Source organism: Ahaetulla prasina, chromosome 1 (genome assembly GCF_028640845.1).
Source record: "Ahaetulla prasina isolate Xishuangbanna chromosome 1, ASM2864084v1, whole genome shotgun sequence".
Taxonomy (NCBI): domain Eukaryota; kingdom Metazoa; phylum Chordata; class Lepidosauria; order Squamata; family Colubridae; genus Ahaetulla; species Ahaetulla prasina.
Window position 1 is genome coordinate 348,999,127 of NC_080539.1, and position 17,891 is coordinate 349,017,017.

A 17,891-nucleotide genomic window follows, 5' to 3' on the forward strand; every position below is an offset into this window, starting at 1 on the left:
TAGGGGACTGGAGGCTAAAACATATGAAGAACGGTTGCAGAAACTAGGTATGTCTAGTTTAATAAAAAGAAGGACTAGGGGAGACATGATAGCTGTGTTCCAATATCTCAGGGGTTGCCACAAAGAAGAGGGAGTCAGGCTGTTCTCCAAAGCACCTGAGGGTAGGACAAGAAGCAATGGGTGGAAACTAATCAAGGAGAGAAGCAACTTAGAACTAAGGAGAAATTTCCTGACAGTTAGAACAATTAATAGGTGAACAACTTGCCTCCAGAAGCTGTGAATGCTCCAACACTGGAAGTTTTTAAAACGATATTGGATAACCATTTGTCTGAAGTAGTGTAGGGTTTCTTGCCTAAGCAGGGGGTTGGACTAGAAGACCTCCAAGGTCCCTTCCAACTCTGTTATTACATTATCATATTATCTGATGAAGCAGGAATGAGTGACCACACCCAAAATATGGAAATAATCTTGCACGTTTCATCTGATTCATATTAAAGAATCTGATTGTTCCAAATACGGGGTTTCCCAAAGTTGGCAACTTTTAAGATGCGAGGACTTCAATTACCAGAATGCTGGCTGGGGAATTCTGGGAGTTGTAGTCCACACATCTTAAAAGTTGCCAAGTTTGAAAAATGCTGACTATATTTCGGGGAGCGGGAGGCACAACCGCTCTTCCCTGGCTACCTGGTGATATACTCCAGCCCTTGTCTGGTAGAAAATGCCTTTCAGCACTCGCTCCCCCCCACCCGCCTCACTCAAGTTTGTTCCCGCCTAGTCGGCGCTTCATAACAATGTGCGCTTGCGCCGCTCCGCCGATGTCCCCAGAGCCTTCCATTACAGGAAGGTAACCATTAGTACGGTCTCATTCTCCTTTTTCTGACCATAGAGTCTCTGACTACCACCGCAAGCGGAATGGAGCCAGTGACAATACAGTACCAACCCTAGCGGCAAGGCCAGCCGTAAAGCGAGCTGCAATCAAATGTCGCGCGCGGTCGCCTCGGAGGGAAAGGAGCGCGTGAGAAGCCACGCCTCTGACCCCTTTCTCCTTCCTCTCCCTCAGTCCTTCCTCGGGGCCAGTCATAAAGTAAAACGACGCGAAGTGTCGCGCCTCGTCCCTGATTCTGGAGCCGCGGCGGCCAGGCCTGACAGGAAACCTAGTCGCGCTTTACGGCCGCTGGATGAGGAGGAGCGGAGAAAGGGAGCGGGAGGTGCCGCGGCTGCTGCTGCTGCTGCTGAAGGGACTTTGGGGTGAGGAGGAGGAGAAGGAGGAGGAGGAAGAGGGAACACGCGGGTGGGGTTGTGTGAATGGAAAAGGAAAAGGGAAGAGTTGGGCGTTTTCTTCTCACACTTTCACTCTTTTTCTCTTCGCTTCCCTCCTTCCTTTTGGTCTCCTCAGGACATGGCCGAGGTACCGCCCGGGCCTAGCAGCCTCCTCGCTTCGCAGCCGGGAGCCGCCGCTGCGCTCCTTTCTCCCTTTCCGGGAACTGCTGAAGAGGAGGAGGAGGAGGAGGAGGACGAAGAGGAAGGAGGAGGAAGGCGCTCCTGCAGGGAGGAGGAGGAGGAGGAGGAAGCTGAGGAGGAAGGCATGCGGGAGGGGAACCTGCCCCGCCGCCGCGTTTGCCAGCCCCATCGCCACTACCATCAGCTCAACGGGCTCATCGCTGGGTCGGACTTGCGGCACTTGCGAAGCTCTCTGAAGGACAAGGTTTTAAGCAACAGCAACGAGAACCAGTGTCCGCCCAATAGCAAGAAAAACAGCAAGGCCACCATCACCACTGGTCCTGGCAAAACAATGGGACACGGGCAGGAGCCTCAGCCTCCCTGTCAAGGAGGGGAACGGGAGACAAGTCCATCTTCACCACTCAGCAACCACCACCAGGTCCCTTGCCCCCAGGCAAGGACTGCACAGTCCCAGCAACAGCACCATCACCATCACCATCACCACTGTGATGCTTCTGCTCCCTCTGCTGGGGACAGGAATGGGCTGGTTGGGGGAGGAGAGTTGGAGGAAGGCGAGGATCAGGAGTTGGAAAGGGAAGAGGAGTCCTTGCTACTTCTCTCCAGATCCTTGGCCTCTACCTGCAGTTTGCAAAAATGCTCCGTGGGTCCCCATACAGACACTTCCTGGGCCCCCCAGCAGGTGAAGGAGGAAAAAGGGGACCTCACAATACGATATGTTCGATACGAGTCCGAGCTACAGATGCCAGACATCATGAGACTGATCACCAAAGATCTGTCTGAACCCTACTCCATTTACACTTATAGGTATTTTATCCACAACTGGCCTCAGCTTTGCTTTTTGGTAAGTTGGGGGTGCAGACATGATTAAAAATGTGTTGCAAGGTTGAAGGGTAAAAGGAAGAGTGTTGGAGATGGATGGACAGCAGTGGGTGATATGGAGAAAGTTAATAGGGTAAGCAAAATTCTCACATCTGTCATTCAACAATAGTCAAATTGTGAAATAAATCATACACAAACTAGGTAATTGTGTAAGTGTGGTTTGAATTATGCAGAATTATTCATAAACTTTGCCCACATGTAAAGTGTAAACTGAAGACCAATCTTTCTATAATTTTGTTCCCAAGATAAAGGAAATTGAATTGTTCTTGGTGAATTTGGAATTACGTATGCTTATTTTTAAATGGTTTGGGGATACTGAGTTATATTGTCATTAGTTTGTTTTTAGAGTTTGTTCTATCAATGTCTGCCCAGTTAAAATCAGAAATAGTAATGTCTTAGAAAATATTTGATTTGAAATTTGTACAAAGTTTTCTATTTATGGAGCAAATGTTTGAGAAGTAAATTAGGATTAATACAATCTTACAATGCTTCTGAAAAACTCATTTTGGGAATTTTAAATATGAATATTCCTTGGTACTTCATGGTATTCAATTTTAACTTGGTACCATTTATGTAATTTTAATGTTTTTGTATAAAATTTAAATTGCAACTTATTTTCAGAGATGAAAGCCTACATGTTATGTGCAACATGCTTCTTACCAAATTGTATGTCTTAAATAGACATGATTCTATATACAGAAAGCAGTTCAATCTCCCATAAAAAGGTGAGCATAGATCTTGAACCATAATTGTAAGGAGAGGGTAGTTTGAAAGGAAAAAAGGGAGGATTTCTTAAATGATTAAATATTTATTTTTTAAAAAGATAATTATGTTAGTGTTTCTTGTTATTACTTATTAGCAGACTAAACTGCTATCTACTTAGTCAAATATCAGGTTAGCCAGCTAGCCTTTTAAAACTCTGTATGTATCATACAAGCAACGGGGAAAAAAGGGTATGCTTGAAAGTCAGTTCTCTTAAGATATCTCTTAGATAAGATTATCTAAGATATCTCTTTAGAGATAAGATATCTCTAAAATATGTTACAAATTGAAAGAAAAGTTTTTAATGGTTTGACCTGTTTATTTGTGATAATGTCTACAGACCCTTAATACAGTCATTTTAAAAATTTTCAGTGTGAGAAAATATTCTGAGGATATTTGAGGTGTTGAAGCAAAGGCAAAAGGAACAATAAATATGAAAACTTGCCTGAGTTAGATAGGATGGCATGAAAAAATGAAGATTGATTATTACACTGATTACACATCAGTGTAATATAAATAAATGCTTATAAGGGGCATCTCCTTGAGGAAACGCCTGCCCTAACTGGATGAGCTATGTCCAGATTTATAGCTTTCATTTGAAATTTATTTTCCCTTTTGCAAAATAATGAAAATAGGTAGCAACTATTATGCAAGAATAAGAAAGGTCTATTTCCATATTTCTGTTGGTTTGTTTAATGAATGGACAGTCTAAGCAATGACTGGCTTAGACACTACAGAAAAGTTTACAATTTTTCCCTATGCTGTCTCATGAAAAACAATTCAGAAATCCAAACTTTGCTGTACAATATTTCAGTACTAGCATAATATCTACAGCAAACTAGGAACAAAAATAGTAATTGGAAATGTAACAAACTCTATTTTTATTTTTAAATATAGTCCTGACTTTTTAAAAACAAAAAGTGATGTGACAAAAAAAAGATTTCCAAATGGTTATATATGTTTGTCTACATAGCAAAAACTTAGAAAGTAATTCAGAAACATTATGCCAGTCCTATTCTTATTAGTTTAATATGAGTGTAGGGGATATGGTGATGTTTGGTAACCTTCAAAGTCTTCAACAATGTTATCTTGATGTATTGGGTTATTAATGAATATTCTAGTATTGCAGGATGTTAAAGGTTAACACAGTAGCATTGCAGTTAATTAAGAACAGGAAGGGTTACTTCTATATGCTTGTTAAGCAAGGCTCCAACTTGTCCTTCTAGGTTTCCTTTTAGGTAGGGACTACCATGAAGCCAGGATGCCATATGAAGGAATATGATGTGTTGCTGCTCAAAATTATTGTTTTCCATATATTATGAAGAACATGTTTTGTGAAAATACCAATATCCCTATGTGATATGAGGAGAGCTTATAGATTGCCTGCAAACTAGGCCAAAGATCATTACATACTTGAAAGAATCTAGGAGAATATTCATTTATTAAGTTTTCCCTCCAAAATTACTTTCAGGGGAACTAGGAATTATTTACCTTTTGATTGTTCAGGAACACCCTCATGTTATCTGGATTAAACATTGATTAATAACATATTGATATTTTAGTATTTGAATAGCAAGCTTTGATTTTAACTTTTAAGGATTTTAACTTAGAAAGCTCAAGAACATCCACATATTATCTGGATTAAACATTATTCAAACTTTAATTAGTATTGATATATTGGCAATAATATGTGTATTATATTGGTAATAATATTGGTATTTTAGTATTTGAATAGCTAGTTTTGATTTTAACTTTTACGGATTTTAGAATACTTGGAAAGTTACTCTCCCAGATATACTCATTGGAATAGAAGTAAAAGTCCTAAGGGTCTTCCCTAGAACTGATTGAAAGACAGTTCCTCAATTTTTAAATTCTAAATGCATATCTTTTGTTATACAAAAGCAAATCTGACAAACCTGAAATCAGTCTGCTCTCAGTTTGCATTATTGATTCAGTCTGATTTTCACATGGCATATGCAATTTCCCCCTCTTTCATGGATTCGCCTGCTGTGTTTTTCTATGGCTGGGATAATGTAATAAATTATGGTTAATGTGCCTTCAAAAAAAAATAAATGAAAAAAGCTAAGGACTTGAAGGCGCATTCACTAGTAAGCCAAGAGGAGGTAGTCTGTCGCATATACCTGACTTTATTTCATTTCATATGGGTAATGAGTAAATTGGAATGTCTAGAAAATATTTAGAAAGCAATTCCAAACTGCTTTAACCAAAATGATTTTTTTACAATTGTCTTCTCGGAAGGACAGAAAAAATCCTCTGATTTCCCAGGATCAGATACTGATCACTCACAGGAATAGAAATAGGTGATCATAACCCTGGTTTGAAATACTTGGGCATTGATCTTTCCAGTTATTATTGCTGCTTTACTGCCCTTTCTCTCTATCAAATTATTGCAGGATCAGTCTAAGTTTGATCTAATCTGAATCTAATACTCATTTAATTTATCAATTTTTCTGCACATATAATTAATTTACCTACATAACTTAGACCTAGCTTCATTTTTAGGTGAAAATACGGATTCTGACATTTGTGATTGCCTGGGTGTTTTAGAATCTTAAGATTCTAAATGAGATTCCAGAATAAAGTTTTTATTCTTGACTTGCATGAAATGTGGTCAATAATCTTGACTCGTGGTATGAGCAAGATGCTCTTTTGCAGCAACAATCAGTTCTGTATTGTTACACAATAAATATTGTGTAAATAAACGTCTGCAAGCATGATGGTACATGCTTACTTTGAATGCTAGCATAATCATTAAAAATCATGCAGGTTGAACAGTTGTGTTAACTATGTACATGTTTCTTGATCTTACTGCATGCACGTAATGCAAAAAGCAGAAAAAAATGAAAGTTAGGTTTCAGCTAAAATATCACCTACAGCTGTAACTAGATGCAATATATTTTGTCAGGATTCATGACATTTTCTTTTTCAATTCTTACCTTTTCCAATCTCAACATTCTAAGTTACGTATTTTTATAGGAGGATAAAGATTGATGTTAGTACTTTTTGTCAGAACTACCAAGAGAAACATATTTTGAAACTAACAACTGTAAAATATAGATAAAAGTATATATATCTTGCAATATCTATTATAAAAGAACCATGCAATGGATTTGTCAGAAATAACTTTATGAAACCCAAAATATTTAAAATGTGTTCACTAAAAATTACATTTTAAAATTGATCTACATTTCATAATCTTTGACTTGAAATTACAAAGGCCATTTCTTTTTTCATGTTTCAGTTATTTCAGCTCTAATATAGCTATTAGAATTGCTGATTGATCAATATTTCAGTTATGTACTTTCTACTTGGAATTTAATAATTCTGTTCCTCATAAAAATAAAAGATCCATTCTCAAAGAATAGAAAAGTATCACTTTAGTTCAATAAGAAATATTCAGTTTGAATAATTCAAACTACACTGAGATACTGGATAAAATTCTGTGTAAGGTCCAGGCCAAACAGGCTAAAGATAATGTTTAGAATACTAAATATTATAAACAGAAGGTAGTTTGCACAGCTTCCTAACTTGTATGCCTCTTACACAAGCCCCTTAGAAGATTTGTGAAGCTTTCTTAAATAGCATAGATTTAAAAAAAGCAACAAAGAGAAGAAAGGCACCCTGAGTGCTATCACTCCATACATAAAAGATGCATCTACCAATTCTGGAGCAGTTTCTTATTCACTATTAGCCCTTTGTGATAGCAAATTAATACACTATGCATGTGTCTGGGCAGATATTTGTGCTCATACAACTTAACTTCCAAGCCAAGGAGTATAATATTACTTTTGCAAGAAACTAATTTAAGCTTCTGTTAATCAAGTTTTGGGGAATTTCCAAGATGGGATCTTTTTTAAAATGTGTCTATAAAATTGTGATTTTATGGCACTGTGTGTTAGCCTTAACCTACAAGATGTGTTTTGTTTGGTTTTTGTTTTGTTTTTAAGGCAATGGTAGGTGATGAGTGCGTAGGTGCAATCGTCTGCAAGTTGGACATGCACAAAAAGATGTTTCGTAGAGGTTATATAGCCATGTTAGCGGTGGATTCCAAATACAGAAGAAAAGGCATAGGTAAGAATAGCAGTTGCATCTTTTTGAAGTCTTCTGAAAGTAATACACTTTCAGTTAGCTATTGCTTTGAGGTAAATATTTTTGCATACAATTGCCTTTCTTTGTGGCAATTAATTTAATCAATATTTTTTAAAACGAAGCACTCTGCTATTGTCATATACTTATGTGCAGCTCATGAGTCCTTATTCTGTGGATATCCACTTTGAACTCATTACCGACCCTATTCATACAGTTCTGCTGCAGTGATGTAGACAAGACAAACATGCCTCATATTTGTGAAATCTATTCTCTTTAGATTGGCTGCTTTCTCTTGTGAGCTACCGCTGCATATAAGAGATTCACAGGTTAAAAGGAGAACTGGGGACAGAAATTTAACCCATTAAAGGAAAGAAAAATGCATGATTTTATTAGCTTATTCTGTACCCCATTGGTTCCCTTACTTACATTACACTATGTTGTGGCAGGCTAAGTGACACTGCCTCTGGAAACTGCTAACATAAAGACGTGAGTGTTTAGATTGCCTTCCCTCTCGCTTACGAGACAATTTTTTAAAAATGTGTAGACTATCATATTACTAATTGTTACTTCTTAAATTATGTATGTATTGGAAGATCAGGGCACAGACCAGTTCATGCTGTAATAATTTGTACTTGAAGTTTAAATTTTTTGTTTTTTATTTGTATTCCAGGTACAAACTTGGTTAAGAAAGCTATTTACGCCATGGTAGAAGGAGATTGTGATGAGGTAATTATGTTGTTTCTTTGACGGAACTTTGTTTTTCTCACTTGCTTCACTTGAAGGCTATTTTTCCAAATGCAGTTTACTATGTAAGCGAGGTTTCGGTTAAGTAAAATATATTCAGAAAAACATACTGAATGTTTTCTAGGACTCCAAAGAATGAATTTGACTTCTTTGGGCTGCACAGAAAAATACATGAAATCTGTCTTTACATGAGCATAAACCCTAAACAGATCTAGATAGTAATATAAGTGACCTAAAGTAGTGATTTGAGCTTGCATAGTACAGTAAAAGTTTATGATACCTTGGGGATATAGTACATGTAAATGAGGTAGCATGTAAATTACAGAAACCCATAGTGGCTCCATTGTCACCCGTTGGATTTCCTGGCCATCTGGTGAAACGTAAGCTGCAGGACTCAGGATTGATTGTTGGCTGAGCAAGCAGGGCTAGCAGCTGCAGAACTACTGGAAGGAAAGGTGTTTACCCATCACAAATATTCAGTGATTGAAAACAAAGAAATAATTATCTGTTACTACAGTTTAAGTCCAACAAGAGAATTTTTGAAATGAGTGTACCAGTTCTGGAAAGAACATCATCCAGAAACAAACAACAGAACAAAGGCTAGCAGATCAACATCAGTTTATAATATAAAATAAAGTATTCACAGAAGCAGAATTGGAAGAATTGCAAAAGTCTACCCAGGACAAAGAAATCAAAGCCTTGCCAGAAGTAACTCAGACTATAAAGGCAAACTAAGGGGAGTTGGCAGTTAGCGGAAGCCAGTATAGCTATAGAATTGTTTTCATTAGGAAACCAGGTACCCTCTATTCTGCCTCAGAAAGAACAAAGCCCTCTAACTGTTTCAACTAAGAATTGAAACAAAGGATAACTGAGCATCTAGAACAGCACAAAAAACAATAGAATAAGGTTGCCTGCATTGAAGCTTGTTCCAAAGAAACAGCTAGCATAAGCATTAAAAGATGCCAATGCTGTAATATTAAATATAAGCACCAGCTCACTGCATGAAACAAACCAACTAACATACAGCACATCTACAGTTATAACTGAATATCTGAGATGCAAAATCAACAAAGAAGAAAAAAAGCCAGTGCACCACCAAAATGGAAGATCAGGCTGGAAAATAAGATTAGCAAACTGAGATCAGGTGCAAGTAAGCTAGAACAGATTTTTAAAAAACTGAAGACCACCACTAAATAATACCTAATCAAGAAATACTATTTAGAAACAAGGAAGCTCAAAGAATACTGGAAATAATAAAGTAGCAAATGACAGCCAAGAAAATTAGCACATACAAAACTTGAATTGCAAATTAATACAATCAGAAAGGTTTCTATCAGTCCATTAATAGAGATACTGCAGTGAAAGAGCAAATATTCTACATTCATAGAATTATAGTATTAGAAGAGAACATTTAAGTCATAAATTTGTATCTCCTACTCACTAGAGGAATCCAGATTGCCTCATTTAACTTTTTTTTTATTTATTTACATTTATATCCCGCCCTTTTCCGAAGACTCAGGGCGGCTTACAGTGTATAAGGCAACAGTCTCATTCTATTTGTATATTTACAAAGTCAACTTATTGCCCCCCCCAACAATCTGGGTCCTCATTTTACCTACCTTATAAAGGATGGAAGGCTGAGTCAACCTTGGGCCGGGCTTGAACCTGCAGTAATTGCAGGCTACTGTGTTCTAATAACAGGCTCCTTACAGCCTGAGCTATCCACGGCCCTTCACTTGAAAGTTATCTAAAGAAGAAAAGCCCACCACTTTTCTGGGTACATAGTTCCACAATTTAACTGTTCTTATGGTTGGTGTTTTTTTCCTAACATTTAATCAGAATCTGCCTTTTGTGACTTGAATTCATTATTTCATCCCCTGAACTCCAGGCACCTGATTTAATCTTCTAAAAATAATATAAATAAATAAATAATATACCTTTCAGGTATTTGAAGAGTGCCATCGTAATTTCCTTCACTCCTGTCTTCTTAAGTTTAAATAAATCCATCTCTTAATCTTATAGGAATTGGTTTTCTAAATCTTCTGATCATCAACATGGCTCTTCCCTGAATCTGTTTCTGATCTGTTTTCAATTCTTAACAGTGTGATTCCAGAATTTTACATAGTATTCAAGGCAAAGTCTTACAAATGCATAAAAAAGAATGATTACGTTCCATAATTGGAAAAAAAATTGGTGTGCCAAAAGAGTTGCTTTTAGATAGTAAACTAAAAACACATTCCAAGTGATTTGGTTCATATATGTAATAAAATGGGATTTAGTTGCAGCTGTGGGACAAAACACAGTGATTCCATGCAGAAACAGCTGTGGAGTTGGGTGAGGCAAGAAAAAGCCATGGTTAGCAGTAATAGTTGAGCAGAGGGAGGGCAGATCCTGCAGGGACATGTTAGTGGGATATTCTAGTCTTTGATGATCAATAGCAACTGAGGGAAAGAAGGAATAAAAAGAGCTGGAAGGCTGCTCTATAAGTTTATTAAAATCCTTAAAATTGAAGAGATGTGTTTAACTAACTCGTCTTTAGTCAGTGTTAACATTAAGAATGTTTGCATTACCACTTTCCCCCACTCTGTCCTATTTCCACTTTCTTGACTTGTACTTTCTTTATTTTTAAAAATCAAGTCAAAGGTAGTTTGTGTCTTCCATCTTTAAAAAAAAATTGAACACAAACTTATAAAATAAACTAGTCAAAATTATTATGAAGTGATTCTTCATAATAACTTATTTTTGGGAAGCCTTACTGGAAATTCACATTTCTTGAGTATCTAGAAAGCAAGAAATATTCAGAATACTATTAAACTTGAATGTCAGCATTGAATTGCTCCTTAAAGAACAAGTGATTTGGCAGGACTTGTTCAGAGAGTTTAGTTTTCTAGTAGCAATATCCAGAGTTTCAGGTCCTTAGGTCTAACTATTTTTACTAGCAAAAAAAATATGAAATGTATAATACTGCTTTTATTTATACTCATGGTATTTTTCTTATAATACCATTTTTATTTACACATAAAATTAATTATGCTAGTAGATTTAATAGAACATTTTGCAATTTTTTGCCTTCAGATCAACTCCTAGCAATTACCTGGAGAAGTCCTTGTAGTTTTCTTGGCAATGTTTTGCCAAATGGCTTTCCACTTCTGATTTACTCTCAAGAATTTAAAGTGTACAGGTAGTCTTTGACCAATTGGGGCCACAATTTAGGCTGCTAAATGATGCAGTCATTAAGCAAATTATCATGTGACTGGATTTGATTTTGCAACCATCTTTTTTGTGGTTGTTAAGTGAAACCAACACAAACAATAAATACTAATTTTCAAATCAGAAAAGCAAACCCAGAAAAAATGTCTGGCAAGTATAAATACAGAGTCTGGTTCTAGATTAGTTGTCTGCCCAAGCAAGCATATCTTCCAATATTTTCTGCAAGAAGAATGAACACCAGGGAAACATTTCTTGTGAGCAACATTACTATAGCTGCCTTACTTTTCCTCATTGCTTTGTGAATCAAAATTATCAGTAGTAATGCAGACTGATCTTCCTAACTGACATTAATGGTATGGTATGGTATTGGGTGAGATAATCACATTAAGTATTTATCATTTTAATTGGATTAACTTTGCCATAGGATATTGTCTAATTTTGTAGTTCTAAAAATGGAGGATCTTTCTTTGTTCAAAAAATCTAACTGCAAGTTTGTACATGTCAAAATTATTCTTTTAATTATTGTATCTTTATCCCCAACATTCTTCTGAAGAATTCAGGACAGCATGCAAATTGCTTCCTCCATTTTTATCCTCACAAGCCATTACATTATTAAATCAATTTTATTGCAGTCATTAACTAGCATAGTTGTGGAAAATTAAGCTGAGAATATAGTGAGCTAACTGTAGATCGCTTATAATTTATTTTCTTATTTATATCCCAATTTTCAGAAGGCTAATTCTTCCAAAATCGCATCTAAGCATCATTAGTACATGATTTGTTAATACCTTAATAAATAACATAAATATATGACAATCCTTCTAAGGATTGTTGATAGTAAAACACAGAAAGAGAGCAACTTCTGGGATCCTGGATTCTGGGAGAGTTCAAGAATCTTATGGAATGTCTTTTTAATGCCAGGGAACTTGTAAGTATAAATAATTGCAAGCTATGCTATAACATTTGGTCAACAAGCTTGCTTTCACTTTAATATGCGATTCAACTTGGGCTAGGAACTCAGGTGTTGGACTAGGATTGAGCTGGGGACCGTTTGATTTGGCACCTGGGTGGGAAGTGTATTTCTGTTTGTATTTTTATGGTTTGTTGTGAACTGCCTAAAATCTACATGAGCCTAGGCAGCCATATAAATCCTGCAAATAAATCAAAAAGCAAAAAAATAAAACTCCTCCTATTAAAAAATATGTCTTATTTTTTCAGGTTGTCCTGGAGACTGAGATCACGAACAAGTCTGCATTGAAACTTTATGAAAATCTTGGCTTTGTGCGAGACAAGAGGTTGTTCAGATACTATTTAAATGGAGTTGATGCATTGCGTCTTAAACTTTGGCTGCGTTAATTGGAGGACTTCTCAACAAACATGACAGCAGCATCTTTTTGCATTCAATGCAATTTGTGTGGAATTGCTTTGCAGTTGGACATAATAACTTCCATACAGCTCTTCTTTGTGAGTGTCTCATCGAGCATTGCACCTAAATTGTTGCACTGTGTGGCATGGCGCATCTTGTTCTGAATTTACAACAGGTTGTTTCAGACTTCAAATCCTCTTGGTAACCAGGAAGATGTGCCAATAGGTAGCCAAGAGCTCCTCTTTTCATTTGCAAGTCTACTGACTCCTGTTATATAAATGGTGAACATTTTATCAAGAACCTGTGTATACAGAACACAACCTTTTTTTTTTGTTTAAGAGAGAAAGAAAAGCCAATGTAATTGTAAAATTCTATAAGTATACTAACATTTCATACAAATCTCACCATAGTTTTTTTTTCCCTGGGGAAAATAAAAAATACTTCAACTTTAGGTTTTATTTTTCAATATTGAAGTTTCCATTCTTAAATATTGGTACCTCAGTGATTAGTGAATGAAAAAAATGTATTGTAGGGTGGGGTGTGTGTTACATCGAGTAACGGTAACAATTAAATTGCGTCTGCCAGTGCCTGTAGAAATACGTATATTTGTCTCCACTGCTAATTTGAGTGCATGCTTTCTTTTCTTGATTTTTTTTTTGTCTTTGCAAGAATGGCTTTTATTTAAATTCTGGATTTGATAATAAATTATTTCATTTATCATTTGGACAGAACTCCCGTGTGAGGGCTTAAGAAGCCCTTATCTTACAGTAAAAAGTCTAAGCTATTTTTTAAAAGAACAATTTTGAGTAGCTGCTAAAAGGGAGTCTGATGCACTTTTTCCTTTAAAGAGAGTGAGGGATCTTTTTAAAAAGCAAACAACAAATTAATGTAATCTGAATTAACTTTTATTATTTTAACCATTATTTTTAAACAGTTGAATGAATTTAAATTCTGCTTGGACTCATGCTTATCTTCCATGTTTTAAAAATGCTTTGGTCTTCAGTTCTTGGTCTTGAAAATGAATTTCAAACCACAATACCATGTTTGTTCTTTAGCTGCTTTCACTTTATTTTTTATTTTAGAAAAGTCAAATCTCTTGCAGTTTTAATTGTTTTCTGAATCATTTGACAGAGGAGTGTCCAAAGTTTGGTTTTGAGTTCTTCCCTCTTTTTAAAATCTACTACATGAGCTTGTATTCTTTTTCACCAGTTACACTGTGTACTTCTGTCTGTCAGTGCAATATGTAAAGCAAATCACTTCTTTTTGGCAGTTCAGCAATGACAGCATTAGTATATAATATATAAAAGCAAAACATAAGATTGATCCCAAGTAACTCATGGGAAAAAATTTCTTCTATTGATAGGAAACCCTTCAGAATTCAAGTTTGCCTTACTATGTAATATGTTAAGTTCAATCGATCATTTTATAAAACGGTTTAAGTTACTGCAAATTTGAAAGGACTTTACCTCTAGTCCCCCTCTGGAGAAGAATACCCATTCTGGATAGTTTAGCAAATTTAAAGGAAGGCCATCCTTATTTTGCACAGTCTGAGCATCTCCCCCACTATGTATAAGTTGTGAATTGTATTTGGGAAAAAATAAAGGATTTTAATTTAAAACTGGCACTTATCTCCTGATATATTTTGTATAGCTTGCTTCCCCTTTTTTCTTTCATCCACTTGATGGTTGAATTTGAGTTCTTAGCAACTTTCTGCCCAGTTTACAGCATCAGGCTTGAACAGTAGATAATTGAATTCTGAGCACCATCAAATATTTTAACCATGCCCTTTTTAGCTTTAGTCCAGTTTTCCTAGTTGGCTATATTTACTTCACCTGGAAGGTGTCAGACTGAAGAAAGTCCTTCTAAACCACCAGGTAAGCCCAGTTTGCAATGAATTGAAATGTATAGAGAGTGGGGCAATGATGCTAAATTGTGATGCACAGTCCTGTGATAACATCAGACTGGAGGCTTCGTTTTTAATTACTTACATTTTTATATACATAAAACAAAAAGTACCCTGCAAGTGAACCAGGAAAATTAGAGAATGCCCTTAAGTATTAATTGTTTTCAGGAGAATTCTTGTGTTCATTCCTTTTTGGCTTCCATGTTCTGGATTAATGTGTTAGTGGTACTTGAATGTGTTATATTAGGAGGGTTTTTCCTAAGATTTAAATCAATAATAAAAATCTTTATTGTTTAATTCATAAGGCTTGACTGCTTTAAAATACCTCTGTTAAATAGGAATATGAAATAATTAGAAATTAAATTTCAGACTAGGAAAAACCTCGAAGAAAAGTTGTATACCACATTATTTTTTGACTGTCAGTATAAACTCATTGCTTTTTTTAAAAAAAATAAGACAATCAGAAGATAGATTTAAGGCTGGATGATCTGAAATAAACATTTCTGTCTATGTGTTCCCTCACTCTTCTGCCCCCCCCCCCAAATTCTTATGCAAGTGCTAAAATGAAAGTAGCTGAGAAGATAGAATGAAGTTGCATACAAAGTCTAATCTGATATTCTGCTGCTGATACAAGCAAAAATGGGTTTGGTGAAGGACTGGAAGTTTAAATACCATACAGAGGTACCTTTCTTCACTTCCCAACTCATGGCATTTGAGCTAAATGGTTTGCAAAATTGGGAAATATACAGCTATTCCAGTTAGTAGCTATTGTTATTTATACGGTATAACCATGTTCATACATACTGGTTTGAACTGCTCATCAGTATTATGTTTTCTCAAATATGTGGCAACATTTCTACTCAGTTCAGTCAAATATATTGACTTTCAGCATTTAAAATTCAAATGTTAAGCAAAATGTATATAACTTCTTGTGATTGTATGATAACATTTAAATAGTAATTCTACATTGCAGAACCTGTGGAAATACAGGGCAGTTTCTAGTGAATATACAAAGTATCTTTGCCTAATTAAAGAAAGAAAAATACACCAGAAGACTTGCTACTACTACCACAATCACACTGAGTTTGTACAAATGGATCCAGGTTATCCATTTTACCATAATAAAAGGAATTTTGGCCTCTTAGTTCACAAACATATCTGTCCTACACTGAAAAACCACACACCACAGTTAGTTGTTGACTCAAGAAACAAGGCTTGGCAACAAGTTACAAGTTCATGCTACAGGTTCTAAGAATTGCCAAGTATCATCTGATAATAAGATTGTTTCCCTATTTTAAAATATTAAAACTACGAGATGAACTAGTCTATAAGAAAGAATATGAGTTTGTAAATCTCTGCTGTTTGTTTATGTGAAAGCATAAGTGAATGAAATATCTTCACCCTTCATCATTAGGATTTCAGTTGTGCACTTATAACAAAAATCCCTAGTGACAGCTGATCATAACACATATTTGCAACTTACGGATGTATAAAAACTTAAGAAATTAGGCCTACTAACTTAAGTCCTTTAATTATCCATTCTTAAGAATAAAATACAAAGCAAGCTGAATGTACAGTAGATTGTTCATCGTGCTCCCAGTGGCCTCAAAGGCCTATATTTTTAAAAAAAAACTGTAAAAAAATTGCCTGCATCTGAGTTAGTGGGACTTACTTTTGAAAAAGCAAAGTTAGGATTGCACCACGCTAGCCAAATGCATTATCCCATGACACCCTTTTCTAATGCTTCTCCAATCTAGCTTCCTTTAACAACAATGGAACCAGGGGCGAAATGCTCCCGGTTTGGACCGGATCGCCCAATCTGGTAGTGATGGCGGCAGGTGATTTGGAGAACCGGTAGCAAAAATCCCTGCCCCCCCTCCCCTGGCCCCAGCTGATCTGTGCAATGATCAGAGGGTTTTTTTTACTTTTAAAAGTATTTTTTCTTCAGCCGAAAAAATGCTTTTAAAAGTAAAATAAAAAAAATTCCTCTGATGATCGCGCAGCTCAGCTGGGATCGTCAGAACCCTTTAAAAGCATTTTTTACAACCTCTTCTGCCAAAGAGGTTGTAGAAAAAATGTTTTTAAAAGTAAAAAAAAAAAGTTGGCCATACCCACCCAGTCACATTACGCCCCCCCCCACCAAGCCACGGCCACAGAACCAGTAGTAACAAATTTTAGATTTCACCCCTGAACGGAACTATCAATTATTTAACAAATTTATTTAGCAGCTTAACTCACACAAAGGTGACTCCAGGCAGCTTACAACATTTAAAATTTCATCCCATAATAAAAACCCATAATCCCCTCCACCACCCATGGCAGTATCAACACAAATCAGCCACTTGATTAGCTCCATCTCCATTTGTGGTTCCCCCAGGCCCACTGTGCCTTTTAAAAAAGCCAAAGGATGCCAGAATTCCTAGATAAAATGCATTCTAATGAATAATTCTGGGGCTTGTGATCTCAATGTCTACTGAAAATTCTGGGTCAGAAAAGGTGGTCCTGTTGCTTTATTTGCCCGTTAGCACACTTGGCTCAGGCTGACTATATACACAGGTAATCTTTCTCCTTTAATAGATGTGAACCTAATGGGGGGGTGGGGGTGGGAAGCTGGGAGGCATAGACTTGTTTACTTTTCTGCCCTCTCCCCAAATTAGTTGCTGAAACTAAACTCTCTGCCTCTGATTTCCAATCTCTATCCCTTTTAAAAAGCCTCATTTTCTAAATCAGGGGTCTCCAACCTTGGGAACTTAGGAATTCTGGGAGTTGAAGTCCATAAGTCTTAAAGTTTTCAAGGTTGGAGACCCCTGTTCTAAATCACTGCAAGCCTGGGAAGAGGATGACAAAATCTGTAAGTTACTTTGACTCCATCCAGCTGAAGAGTAGAAGAAAGGAATGAAGCAAGCAAAGAAACTCTTTGTGCAGGTTTTTGCCTTGAGGGACTGAAGAAGAAGTTCAGCTCAAAAAAGTTTAGCCGGCTGGGGAGCGCAGCACGTGCAGGAAACGGGGCAAAGGCTGGGTCCTTGCAAAGTGTTTCGCCGTTTGTCTAACTGCCTGCAGAAGCCAACTAGGACTCCCCTTTAGATTCCTAGTTGGGTCCTAAAGGCAGTCAAGCAAACAGCAAAAATCTTTTAAAGGCATGATTCTAGCTGAGTCCTAAAGGAAGAGCAAAAGCAAAACACCTTTGCAAGGAGACATCTTCTGACTCCCTTCCTTTCAGATCCTACATTCCGGCTTGCAGGCATTAAGGGCCTCAAATTTTCTTTCCTTTTCTCTGCCTTTATCTATGTGCCTAAGCTGGACATCTGACAATTACAGCACCTTAGAGAAAACACTTTGACTTTGAGAGTCACACACAACATTTTTTTTTCTGTTTCAGGGCAGTTTATCCTTCCACAATCATTAAGAGCTGTCAAATCTGGTGGCTCACATTTAGGCTGAAGAAACACATGCCTT

General features: G+C 36.7%; 1 protein-coding gene across 1 annotated transcript; it reads left to right on the forward strand.

The window, feature by feature from the left end:
* Window positions 1-879: 879 nt before the first annotated feature.
* Window positions 880-14,153, forward strand: NAA30 (N-alpha-acetyltransferase 30, NatC catalytic subunit). Its single transcript, XM_058163005.1, has 5 exons — window positions 880-1,248; window positions 1,397-2,302; window positions 7,071-7,194; window positions 7,883-7,938; window positions 12,385-14,153. Exons 2-5 carry the CDS (start codon window positions 1,400-1,402, stop codon window positions 12,520-12,522), a joined length of 1,221 nt encoding a protein of 406 aa, XP_058018988.1. The 5' UTR covers window positions 880-1,248; window positions 1,397-1,399; the 3' UTR covers window positions 12,523-14,153.
* The last annotated feature ends 3,738 nt before the right edge of the window (window positions 14,154-17,891 follow it).